General features: G+C 40.5%; 1 protein-coding gene across 2 annotated transcripts in view; it reads right to left on the bottom strand.

Moving 5' to 3' along the window:
- ANTXR1 (ANTXR cell adhesion molecule 1) overlaps window positions 1-13,618 on the bottom strand; it is a 251,881-nt gene that overhangs the window by 176,992 nt on the left and 61,271 nt on the right. For both annotated transcript variants that reach the window (XM_061155147.1, XM_061155148.1), the window contains exon 9: window positions 1,132-1,192. In XM_061155147.1, coding sequence (XP_061011130.1) covers window positions 1,132-1,192 — 61 coding nt within the window. The remainder of the gene's footprint in view (window positions 1-1,131; window positions 1,193-13,618) is intronic.

Below are 13,618 nucleotides of genomic sequence, written 5' to 3' on the forward strand. Positions count from 1 at the left end.
TAACAACTTTATATCTTTACATATGTAGTTAGTGTTTTGTTGTTGGTTCATACTGTTCAGTACATCTAACTCCTTGAAAGTGTTTCAGCTATTCTAAAATATAGCCAAGAAACTGAAATGAAATCCTCAAGGAATTACCTCACTTATATCAATAAAATATGCCATAAGGAATAAAACTATACAGTTTTTGAAAAAGCTGGAAAGTTCTTCCTCACTACTTACAGGGTTGCATGATATATTTTCTACGATAAATTAATAATTGGCACTTGGTATTTTAGGAGACTAGAAAGATGATGTCAACAGTGAGGTCTCAACAGTGGAAGACTCCAGGTCCTAGAGCACCAGGAAATAACGGAGAGTTTATCCTTCTCGAATCTTGAGCACCTACCACAGTGCCTGGCATTCAGTAGGTGCCCAACAGTACTTTTTAAATAAATAAAAGGAGAATGATGGGGAAACTGCCAGGAATTATACAAAGAGAGCCAGCACGGTTGAAGTTTTAGACAGTCCGTTATAATACAAAACAACAACAAGACCCCAATTTTGATCAGTCAGACAAAATACTGTGACCCAGAGAAGGTTGATTCTTTGTTAAGTAGAGGTTTGCTGCATTAATGACAAAATTATATGGCTCTTGACAGGGACAACTGGAGTTGCCTACTGACATTCTGTAAGGGCTGGCAGATAGGGCAATTAATTAAGATCAAAATATTAGTTATGGAAAAAGGTTCAGCACCAGTTAAATAATTAAATATGTCAACATTTCAGAGGTGGCCTATGATCACTGTGATGTGATGTAGGGCTGCCATGAAGATGAAGGGTTAAAAAAAAAAAAAAAAGATGAAGGGTTAGATCCCACTTGTATCCAGAGAGGGGTATTGGTAGCGGTGTGTGGGAATCCAGTCTTTCTGTAATATTCCTATAATTAGTTTCCATGAAAGGAAAGAATTTGGATAGGTTTTTTCAAACTATCAAACAACTGACATTTGCCCCAGAAGCAAATTTAGCAATTTCGACTCCTCTTTTCCCCCTCCCCTTTTGTGCCCTTCTTTGCAACTGATGAAGTAAACGTGACCTGAATTGAAATCTCATCTTTCATGTGACAGCAATTAACACTTAGTTTCAATTTACCTCCTGCGCATATGGTGGATGGTTCAGCTGCTAGAATTTCGATGCAGGATTTCTTCAAAATCTAGGAGGAGAGGAAATCAAAAAGTCAAAGTCAAAGCATAGCTTATTTTGTTAGAAAAGTGGGTTTGATTTTAGCTACCAAGATCAGAAGGCTCAAGGACACTATGTTGTAGTGGGTAGGTAAGTAGAGTGTTACATTTTCATTAGTATCATTAATGTCAAGCATTTTATGAGCAGTACTGTGCTAGATGTTCTGGGTGTCACAAAAGCTATGTGCATGCGTGCTAAGTCGCTTCAGTCCCGTCTGACTCTGCGACCCTGTGGACTGCAGCCTGCCAGGCTCCTCTGTCCATGGGATTCTCTAGGTAAGAATACTGGATTGGGCTGCCTTGCCCTCTTCCAGGGGACCTTCCTGACCCAGGGATTGAAGCCACATCTCTTAGGTCTCCTGCATTGGCAGGTGTGTTCTTTATACCACTAGCACCACCCTGGAAGCCCCACAAAAGCCATAGGAATTATTTATTCATTTGTTCTGGCAGATATGTATTGAATCTATGAAAGGCCATTCCTAGTTATAGAGAGGTTTAACATCCAGTAGATGAAATGGGAGCTACACTTGAAAAGATAAATAACAAGGGACCATTCTATGTGATAGGTGCCAGGGTAAAAGGGCAGATGGTACAAGCTACCGAGTTCATGGGGGAGATCACTGAGGGCTGTAATTGAGAAGGGCTTCCTGGAAGAAGTAGGTGCTGAGGGTGGGACTCAGTCAAGTGGGGAGGAGTAAGTTAGGGGAAGGTTAAGGTCCTGGCAGGGAGTGGCATTTGCAAAGGTGAGAAACTAGAAATGCATAGACCTCTTTAGCTGGAACAAAAGAAGCTTAAAAAGTAGAAAAATGAGTGATAAATAGATAAGACCAGAGAGATAGGATGGAAATGGCCAATTCTCTAGAAGAGACGCATGCTCAGATTACTCAGAGTCACCTTCTCATTAAAAAGTGGAAACATGTTGCAGGCACAGGATGTCTTTGAAGGCTGCTTGTCGTGCCTCACACTTTAAGAGGACCTTACTTAAATGGAAATGTAGTTTTACCCCCCAAGTGAGTCTTGCAGGGTTCAGTGGAGTCTGGAGAACCCCAAGACTGCACAGGAAGTTAATAATAAAGGCTTCTGGCGAAATCAGGGTATCTGACTTTTAAGCTTTTCTCTGCCATTTATAAATCCCACTGCTTACTGCATAAGGATTCTAAAATTTTGGCCAAGCATTTAAAACAAGTATAGGATACTGAGTGATATACTGCAGTATCTTTTTTTGGGTGGGCCTTACTTAATTTGGAAATTGAAATGGGTCAGAGGGCTGAGGAAGATCATTGCTCTATTTATGAAAGGGGCATTTGTTAAAAGAATTAATAGTGAAATAAAATGTAAAGTCTGTTAAAGAAAAAAAGCATTTTTAGCATTGGGAAACACCCATTAACTTGAATGGATATATTTAGCAAATATGCTTCTTTGTTCCAGCTTAAGTGATACATATGCCACAAGGATACAGTCAAACAAAATATATAATAAATTACAAAAAGGGAGAAAATAGATTAAAGGGAAAATCAGGGGAAGATGAAGTAAGGAGTGAGAATAGCATAGACAAAATACATTGGGAAGAGCTTATTTCCTTGCTAGGAGTGGCTCCTAAATTTAATTCTAAGCTTTCTAGTAGCAAATGAGGACAAACAATATTTATGAGATTCTCAGTCTGAAGAATGAAAACAAACCAGTTTCTCAGAAGAGATAATATTTACCCATTCCAGAGAGAAATCTGGGCATCCTCATAGAGAAGCATTGTGAAAGGAAATGAACAACATGCTTCAGAAAATTGTTCTCTGATATACAGACGACAAAACATTCAGATATATTCACTGAAAGAGGCTCCCTTGCAACCATGTATTTGAGGTAATTTTCTATACCTGAGAGTCATAAGAAGCAGCATAGTCCTCCCTCAGTATCTGCAGGAGGACTGGTCCAGGATCTCCACGGATACCAAAGTCAGAGGATGCACAAGCCCCTTACATAAAATGGTGGAGTATCTGAACACTTTCTTCCATATACTTTAAGTCAAGGGTCCCCAACCTCCAGGCTATGGAAATGGTATGCATCCGTGGCCTGTTAGGAATTGGGCTGCACAGCAAGAGGCGAGGGCAGGCAAGCCAGTGAAGCTTCATCTGCCACTCCCCATCACTCGCATTACCACTGAACCATTCCCCTGCCCCCACCCCTGGTTCATGGAAAAACTGTCCCTCACAAAATCAGTCCCTGATGCCAAAAAGGTTGGGGGCCACTGCTTTAAATCATCTCTAGATTGCTTATATTTCATAATACAATGAAAATGCTATGTAAATAGTTCCCAGCATGCTGCAAACTCAAGTTTTACCCTTTGGAACTTTCTGGATTTTTTTTCAAATATTTCTGATCCCCAGCTGGTTGAATCTGCAGATGTGAAACCCAGGCTACAGAGGGCCAACTGTATTTCTTTTTCTTGACAATTCTAAGATTCAGACTTCCAGCTATTTTTCCTGAACATTCTTTCTGCCTCTTTCACAATTTAAAGGCATTTTAGTATCTGTTTTCAGCTTCTATGTGATTCCAGAGTCAAAGCAATTTGTTCCTCTTTGTCAGCGCTTGCCTTATTTCCTCTCGCTTTGGCTTACCCAGTTACCACGCACCTCAAGCACAGGTGCAGCCTGTTCCCCCTGTTTCACAGGAATGGGATAACACGCACCCAATTCTCCACCTCCATCTCTGTTAGTCAGTGCTCGTCACATACCTGGCTCTGGGGACCTGGTATCACCCCTGAGCCCTTCACTGACATTCTGACTTGGAATGAGGGACCCCCAAGAAAGTATCCTGGGCATCCGTGTTTCCCTTCTGGCTTTTCCTTCCTCCTCTTTCCAATGGTCAATACAGTCCTTTAGATGCAGCAACATCCTAGGATTGGGGCTTGCCAGGATCTGCATCCAGATCCTCCCCAGATAGCACCTGCACTACCTGACTGTGATGACTGTCCTCTCCCCTCTCCCCCCTAGTTTGCTGCCACTGGGCTCTTCTTGCCTGAAGGGCCATCCTAGCTACTGGTGGCCATGACTCAGAGAGGCAACCACCCCCTTCATCATGTCTTCAGGCATAAATCTCCAACCAGGCCACATTGGAAGAAACAGAATTGACCCACTGGAGAAATTTATTAAACAGTGACATTAGAACAACACAAAGCTGTTTCTTACATATTAAATAAAATTCCTCCATCTCCCTTTATAAGTCATTTTATCATCTGCAACTAAAGATTTCAACAGTCCAAGAATGAAAATTGACCTATTGGATCTATCCTGTCTCCATTCCTCAAACTCCATCATAACACAAAAATGAAATTTTCACCCATGTTACGTTCCTGACTTAGAAGCAACATTTTTGAACCAACTCTAATACTTAACCAGGGGTCAGTAAAGGAAACACCCGTGAAACTTTAACCACAAAGACACACTTGCAGGTTTTGTCATAATAAACACATGCCGTATGATTCTCTCAAAGTGTCTGCAATTAGCTGATAAATCTAAGGAGTGTATTAAGGGCCAAAAAATGTCAGCCAAGTGCAGTGATTCAATCCAGTAAAAACACAGCTTTCCCAATATTAACATAAAACATCTGGAAGGGATACGGTGCAGCCAATAGAGTAAAATTTATCAGTGAGGGGGATGGGCAGGATTTGTCTGGGACTGTGGCTTCTATTAGTTTGAAATATCTGGTTTCAAAAGGTAGGAAGTCAGAATGGCATGGGGTGGATTTGGGGTCCTTTGGTTATTAGTAGCCCAGACTGTAGAGTAATCAGTCTGTCTGAACTTCAACAGACAGCAGAGCAGCCTAGGGACTGGAGACTGGATAGGTGTGGGGAGGCAGAGGACCCCTCCCCGATCTGGGCACTGGTACCTTTGGAGGAGGTACAGACAGGCACTGGGAACCAGATGATGGGAAATGACTAGACAGAGTGGAAAGAACTCACACAGGGTCAGGGTGATGTCAGAGGTGACAGAATAATTGACCTCTAATGGAGACTGGGCTAAGACTACCACATGCCTCAAGCCTAACCAATGCGAGGAGTTGGTTTCTGGTCTTGACCCTGGTCCTCTACTTGTCTGACTTATGGTCCCTGGCAAATCCTTAAACTTGTCTGAACCCCAATTTTGGGAAACAGTTTAACATACTAATAACTTAGAATCTGGAATCAAATTGCTTGGGTCAACTCAGTCATAAGCACTGTGACCTTGGGCAAGTTCCATAACCTCTCTTGAGTCTGTTTCCTCATCTGCAATGGTGGGATAAGAACAGCACCAACTGCATGAGGTTGTTGAGTTGGGAAGATTAAATGAGATACTATAGGCAGAGTCCATAGCACAGGACCTGGAAATCCTCAACTATGGTGATTTATTCTTAGGAACCTGGGCTCTAGAGACAGAAAAAAATAGATCTGGACTTTAAATAGATTTCTGTTCAGATCCAAGCCCCACTACTTACTGGCCAAGAGGATTTGGATAAGTTATTGAACTTCTGCATCTCAGTTTCTTTTTATGTAAAATGAGAATAAGAAAAACACTGACCTCAAAGAGCTGTCTGATGGTAAAATGAGTAACAGACAACAACTCAGAGAAGTTTCATTTGTAAAATCAGTAGAACTTAGGTGGTAAATGTTGGCTTAGAGAGTGAGGAAGAGAGTGAGATTAAGGAATACTGACAAGGTTTTTGTTCTATAGACAGAACTAGACAGATGTGATTAGTCAATAGATAGTTATTTAATGACCTTGGGCCATCAGCCAACAAGTGCCTTTCATGAAAACAAGGTACCAAGAAATAGGCTCAGAACAGCCTTAGTAGTAAAGCACTTAGCAGGACGTCTAACACTTACTCAGTTCTCAAACAATGGTAGCTGTTACTCTTACTTCAGTTACAACTGCTATGACTGCTACTACTCTTGGGCAAAGACAGTCACTCATAACTGCTTCTGTCTCATCACTCACCACTGGCCTCTTGCTAAATCCTATTTGCTGAAAATGCCTGAAAGATGGCTAATAATGTTATCCTGCTACCTTTTGGGCAGATTTCAAAAAGAAGATATATGGGTAAGCATGTTGGAAATCTGTAAAGAGCTCTAGAAATGCACATGTTGTTACTGGTAGTGATACTCTTGAACACCTCATTAGATTGTTAGGGGAGTAAAAGAGGCAACAGATGTAAAATAACTCTGCCAAGTAATAAAAGCTATTTAATATATTTAAAGTGAAACCCATAGTGGATTAGTTCAGGACTTTATTTATTTATTTACTTATTCTGAAGCCTTTTCTCATCAAGTTCAGAGTTTATGCAGAGCCTTCTCAAGAATCCTTAAAGATTGTGAATATTTGCATAGAGTTGTTATGAATCCCTCCCTTACCATAAGCATACCTAATTTTTCCCCCTCATTGCTCTGCCTCCTTCCCTAATAAACTATCATTCTTTATTTACTTGGCCATTTCCTGTTGGAAGGGTTTTGTGTGTGTTCATATAAGACCAGTTTCCTTTATCCATTTGTGGTATAAGGGCCTTTACCTCCTACATATCTAGATAGCATGTTTTTTAGTGTCTTACTTATCATGAAAGGCATATTCTGCTTCGAAGATGCCTGGAGCTTGAAGTAGGCTGGCCCGTGGGTGGTTAACTGTCTATCACCCAATTACATCTGTCTAGTTCTCTAAGCCAAAACTTAGCAATTTCCCTTAAATTCACTCTCCTTGTCACCCTCCAGATTCAGTATGGATTTTGTGACCTAAGTCTTGGTGATTTTACCAATGAAATATTTCTGTATTCATTCACATTTTAGTATAAATTACCATCTTCCAGAGGACTTACTGTGGTTTATAATGATATATTTATCTTTTTGATTGGTTGGTCATTGTCTATCTTCTCTCTTAGACTACAACCTCTATGAAGGCAAGGAGAATTGTTTTTATCCAGCACATAGTAGGCACTAAATAAATATTTGTTGCACAAACAAATGGTACACTTTCTGCATGGCTTCATTAATTGACATTTTAGCATATTATATAGCAGCCTTTCTTTTTTCCCATAAATATAATCTTTTATTACATTAATCTTTTCTGGTTTTTTAAATTAAATTTTAAATCTTTTATAGTCTTTTGAATACAAGGCTAGTTTCAGCATCTTGTGACATCTCCCTCTTCTTATTAAGTACCACCGTCTATGGAGACTGCCCTTCCAGCAGGCCTGCTTCTCACCTTCATCCTTTTAAATGACTTATATTTTAAGACAGTAATGTTGTAGGTGTATTATGTCCCCATGTGTAAGGTCTAGATGGGCCTGCTTTATAAAAGGCCGTGGTCCCTTTACTTGGCAAAAATGTAAATGTTTGGGAGGTGGGATTCAGACTCCCAGGTACAATAATATAGCTGATGGCAGTATTCACGTTGGATAAGCCTGGAGGATATTGCTTTTAGAGAATGTCAGGGAGCTTGGGACACATATTTGGCTCATCCTTGTCTTCAGAACTGTCAATCTTGCCCCCACGAATTTTGAAACTATTTGATCTCTAATAAAATTTTGAAAAAAAAAAAGGTAGGCACCCTTCCTAAGTAAATTCCATTCCACACTTAAAAATCAATAGATATATTTATTGTTAACTATGGACATTATCCTAGATTCCTATCAGTTCTACAGAATCTGAATTTAAAATAAAAATTTACTAACAGACAGAGATCTTTCTAGGATTCATACATGATTTTATGTATAGTCACTGTTGTGTTTAGTTGCTAAGTTGTGTCTGACTCTTGGTGACCCTGTGGACCCTAGCCCTCCAGGCTCCTATGTATAGTCATGCATAATACCAAGTAAATATTCCAAAGTGCAAGAAAGACATTTTTAAGAGATTACTGACTTTTAGACAATAAAGCTTATTAAGTATCCTCAAAACATGCAGGAGTTTTTGTCTGGAGAGGGGCATCCAGCTTATCTAAATATATACTACTCTTCTCTTAGTTTCACACTCAAGGAGAGTCTGGTGTGAAGGAGCACGGGACAAACAAGGTTTTGAAACTGAGGAAATTCATCTTTTTTCTATGAAACCACTTTCCTCTCTTGTTTTCAGAAGGAAAGCTCAGATAACTGTGAACTCCAAGACAAGGTTTATTTAGTAAGATGAGCTTGTTGATCTCATGAATACCGGCAAAGTCAGTGGCCCTCCTGGGGAGCTGAACCCTGCAGTGTTTCATTGGATTTTGTCTAAATTCTGCTGTTGCTTTTACAATAAGTCTTAACAGATTCTTAGATATAGGAGAAGGAGCTGGAGGCTGTGGGGTTGACCTGAGGATTAACTGAACATACCTGCCTGCAATTTCTTCAGCCTATTTAAGTAATGGGAATTTTTATTACGTTAGGATTCTTTACTGAGTTAAATAGAAATAATAGCTTAGCTGAAATGCCTGACCTGAATGTCTGTAAAGTCTAATTAATGACTGCTGAGGCAAATGATTTTTTAAAAAGCTTTTCCACCCACCACAAAAACTACAATTAATTCTATCTATGCTTCCAGGCCTGCTAATGTGAATGCAGCACAAAATGCCATCTTTTATAGATACAGTCTTGGAAAAGGGTAGGGAAAGGCTAAGAGAATTTTACAAGGAATAGAGCCACGAAACTGCCCACGTGTGGTGCCTCGTAGGTCATGAACACTCTGTAGTCCTCGGCGCCTCTTTGCAATGAATTCCTATGCTCAGCCCCGCACTCGACGCCACAGAGGGAATATGACAAAGGGGGCAGGCTCTGCGGCTACACAATTCAGCAACTGACCAGGAGGAAAGGCAAGTGCCAAGCAAGTGATGCCAACAATTAGCATCAGTGGAGCTCAAGGCAGGGAGAGTTCAAGGTGCAGGAGAGATCAGGGCAGGCTCCACAGAAAAGAGAGGATGGGAGCAGAGCCTTGAAGTTGAGACAGAACTCCAGACAGGATTTAGATGGGGCAAAGGTGGAGAAGGCCGTTTCTTCCTTCACAAACACAGCTGATTTAAGAGAAGGGCTGCTGCTGAAATGAATCTCCCCTTCTGCTAGCCCTGGAAGAAGAGCTGGTTCAGTTAAGTCAGGTACTTTGTAGGACTACAGGAATGTGATGCAGATACTATTTTTTTTTTTTTTTAATGCGGACCATTTTTAAAGTCTTTATTGAATTTGTTTCAGTATTGCTTCTGTTTTTTATGTTTTGGTTTTTTGGCCACAAGGCATGTGGGATCTTAGCTCCCTGACCAAGGACTGAACCTATGCCCCCTGCATTGGAAGGTGATGTCTTAAACACTGGAACCCCAGGGAAACCCCAGGGATTTAGCTTTTGATTGGGAAAAAACCCTTAGCAGTCCCTTGTGGGATCTTGGAAGAGTAGATGGGTGGGAAGCCAGGAAGATGGTCTTTACCTTTTGTCAAAGCTCCAGTTGGACTGGACAAGGGGCTTTCGCATTCCCATAAGGGGAAGGGAGAAATTAGCACATGATGTGGTTACCAAAAATAAAATAAATATATATACACCATGGAATAGATCCAGTGCTCAGTTTCACTAGTTCTTACAGCTTCCTTGATAACAAGGATGTTAGTGCTATAACTTGCAAGAAATCCTTTCAAATATAGTCATGTTTGCTCAATACTTGTTTATAGTTGATCAAACATTCAGAATGCTCTAGGCACTGACTCACCCCTTGAATTAGTAGGAAGCCCTATCCAGGCTTAAATATTTATCCTAGAGAAATGCTCCTGGATGGATATAGTTTGGTACCAGTGACTGGGTTCTTCTCAGAGACCAAGTGTGCTTGATTCTAGGCACCGCCCTTGATAGCACGAGAAGTGGGGGCAGTGGGAGGAGGAGCTGGCATCATGGTAACCAGGTCAAGCGTTAGGATTCAAAGCTGCAGACCCACTTCAGTGTTATCCGAACCCAGCTTTCATGCAGGTTCCCATTTCACTGCCTGCAGCACTTTTGAAAAGGCAAACAAAGACCCAGGAGCCTCGCTGGACCTTTGCTTCATATTTTTCACTTGAGGGCTGGCGCTGCATTCACCAGTTGTGGTCAATGGAAACTCCCAGAGAAAGCCACAATAAGAAAAGGCAAAGAAATAGTTTCTTCCTTTACAGTTTTACTGGCTTAAAGGGCCCTAATCTTCCAACCTTCTAAATTTTGTTCTATAATTTTATCAACTGAATTCTGCAAAAACAAGAAGGAATTCTGTCCTCTGAGGTAGAGTCCTGAGCAAGTGTGAAAGTAAAGATGTTTCTTTCAGTTGTGGCAAGCTGCCAGCCTTTCAAAATAATGAAATTTCATCCATCAGGCAGAAACTGAGATTTTCAGAGGTGCTCTCTACCTAATAGTAAATGGCAAAGAGTCTCCTGCCCACCAATGGTGCACTCACACCAGAGCACCTGCCTGGACTCTGGTCTTGTCTTTGCTATAAACTCTGTGAACTGTGTCAAGTCATTTCACATTCTTGGTCCTCAGGGTCCTCTTCTCCGAAATGGAGCTGCTTCCCGGCCTACCCACATCATTCATTAAGTGCTGTGGTCATCTTGTTATGGACCTTAGAGACAGAACTGAGTCTATTCTGGATCACTGCCCACTGCTGTGCAATCTTGGACCAGTTAGCTAATCTCTCTGTGCCTAGGGTATCTGCTTCTATGGAAGGAGTGATAATATCTACATTAAATGGTGGGGGTGAGCATTTGATGAGATGACTATGTAAAATGATTTTCACTGTGCCTAACAGCTAAGAATTCACTAAATGATGACTTCTTATTTTTAACCTTTCTAAGGAAATTGAGGTGGGAGAAAGCTGAGCTCTAGAGTCATGTACTTGGGTTCCAAACTTGATCTCCCCGTTAGAGCTGTGTGCTCTTGTGCAGGGTATCTGAGCCTCAGTTTCTTCATCTGTAAAATAGGAATATTTCCTGCACAGGGCTGTTGTGATTTTTAAATGGGGTAATATTAAACAAGAAAAAGGCACAATGTTTGGTAACAAAATAAATTACAAGCTTTTCTCTCTGCCTATTCCCTGTATCCCACTGATGGGAGATTAAAATGGAAAACAAGTGAAAGCACTCTGAACAAAAACAAGTGAAAGCACTCTGAACTAACAGATTGCACAAAACCTGAGTACTTGCTCCTTAAAGTAGAGAGGATTGAAGAATAGTAGAAAGACCAAAACACAGGAGTCAGATTGAGGAAGCAGAGAATCCAGGGACTTGCTGCATCCATGCCTTTGATAATCAGTTCCCTATAATCCAGTGATTTTCCATTTCCTCAGACATTCACAGCCCAGTATTGTGGAAAAAGCAGACTCTATGGACCCAGATGTGGGTTCAATTTCCCTCCTCCACCATTATAAGTGGGCAGACCTTCATCTTCTGTCATTTACCATCCAAGCCCCACTCTTCTTCAATTGTGTTATATACCTTCTTAGGGTTCTGCTCTGCCAAGAATGTTGTATCCATGCTTTTCCAATGAACAACTCCATTTCACTCTGAGGCGATCTCTTCAACGGAGCCTGAGTTCTTTGCCAACCACTTTACTCGTAATCTCAGTTGGATGTTACTTTCTATATACCATGCATCATAATTTAAATTATACATGTTTATTTATTGAGTTGTTTTTTTATAATCTTCCCACTAGATTATAAGCTCCACCAGGATAGGGTCTCTATCTGCTTACATATAACCAAATGGCCAGAGTCTACCATAAAAAGTTTTCAATGCATATTAGAGGAATGAATAAATATTAGCCCGTGCATCTTGATTGGGGATTTAAAAACAAGGCCACTAGTAAGAGGTACAAACCACTGTATAAAATAAATAAGCTACAAGGATATATTGTACCACACAGGAAATTAGCTGGTATTTTATAATAACTTTAAACAGAGTATAATCTATAAAAACATTGAATCATTAGGCTGTACACCTGAAACTAATATTGCAAATCAACTCTGCCTCAATAAAAAAAGAAGGTCATGGTGGATCTAGAACTTCATGAACTATTTGAGCTTTTGAAAGCTGCTCTGCAACTATTCTGGATAATTAAGCCCAGTCCTACTTTATTATGAGAAAATAACTAGCCACAAAACAACATCCATGGAAACAAGCTGAAAAAGATTCTTCAGATGGGGAGAGGGGATACAAGAGTTTTCTTTTCAGTATCCAGAAGGAGAAATGAATCCACTTCTTAAAATTAGTCAGTCAACTTTCAGGCCCTAATTGTTTTTGTCTGGCTTGAGAAAGATGAGCTGTGCTGTGTTTGTCCTCATTTTTCTGTCCAAGCAAATGAATTAACAACGGCAATAAACATGGGTTTCAAGTATTGGAAGGATGGAAACCACCAGCATAACTCCCAGATAAAAACTCACAAGAATGCTATCATTCAGCTAAAAGTTTGGAGTCTCAAATTATTTTTTCCCTTTTTGGAAGACAGTTTTACTAAAGTTTCTTAAACATCTTTGGAGTGATTTCTACTGGAGGGGTAGGAAGAGCTTTACAAACATCGGAGCTCATGCTGAGCTTAAATAAGTTGCTGAGGCTGAAACAGTCAGACAACACAATTTATACAGATAAAAATACTCAGATTCTTTGGGGAGGAACCAACTCCTGAATGATGAGCAAGTAAGAGTTGTCCCTGTTTAGAACCCAGTCATCTGAAGAAAGGACTTCTACAGTAGCCTCACGACTGGGCTCCTGCCTCTGGGGCCCCCCAATATCCTTTTTACATGCAGAGACACTGCTATCAGATTCTCTTCTTAAATATCACTTGTTAGATGTTCAAATGCTTCAGTGATTATGCTAAGTTGGAGTTAAAACTCCTCCAGGCTCTCATCAATCTGCTTCCAACCCAATGTCTTAGTTTATTTCTCATTACTCCTGACTCCTTTACTCAGACTCTCCCAGACAGATTACTGTCCTCAAAATATGTTTGCTCCTTTCCATTCTTTGGGATGAGGTCATGTTATCTCTTCTCTGGAGCTATCCATCACCCGTCCTTGGTCTTTTAGGAATTCAGGTCTGCTCAGCTTCTCATGAAGTCTCCTCTTCAGAACAGTTCACCTCTGAGCTGCCACAGGATTCATGACCAGGCCTGAATCCTGTTTTTAACCATCTGGAGAAATCACTGATAGGAAAGGAATGATTAAAAAAACAAAAAAAAAAAAACCAGGTTGGGATGGAAAAGAGGGCTGGTGATTGTGCAAACCCTGGGGAACATGGAAACCCTCATATTTTACAGTAAGGTTGAACTATTACTCAGCTATGAAAAAGAAACAATCCTACTTGCAGCAACATGGATGGACCTAGAGATTTTCGTGCTAAGTGAAGTAAGCCAGACAAAAGACAAATATATGATATTACTTAAATGTGAAATCTAAAGAAATGATACAAATGAACTT

This window comes from Dama dama, chromosome 11, assembly GCF_033118175.1.
Source record: "Dama dama isolate Ldn47 chromosome 11, ASM3311817v1, whole genome shotgun sequence".
NCBI classification, from domain to species: domain Eukaryota; kingdom Metazoa; phylum Chordata; class Mammalia; order Artiodactyla; family Cervidae; genus Dama; species Dama dama.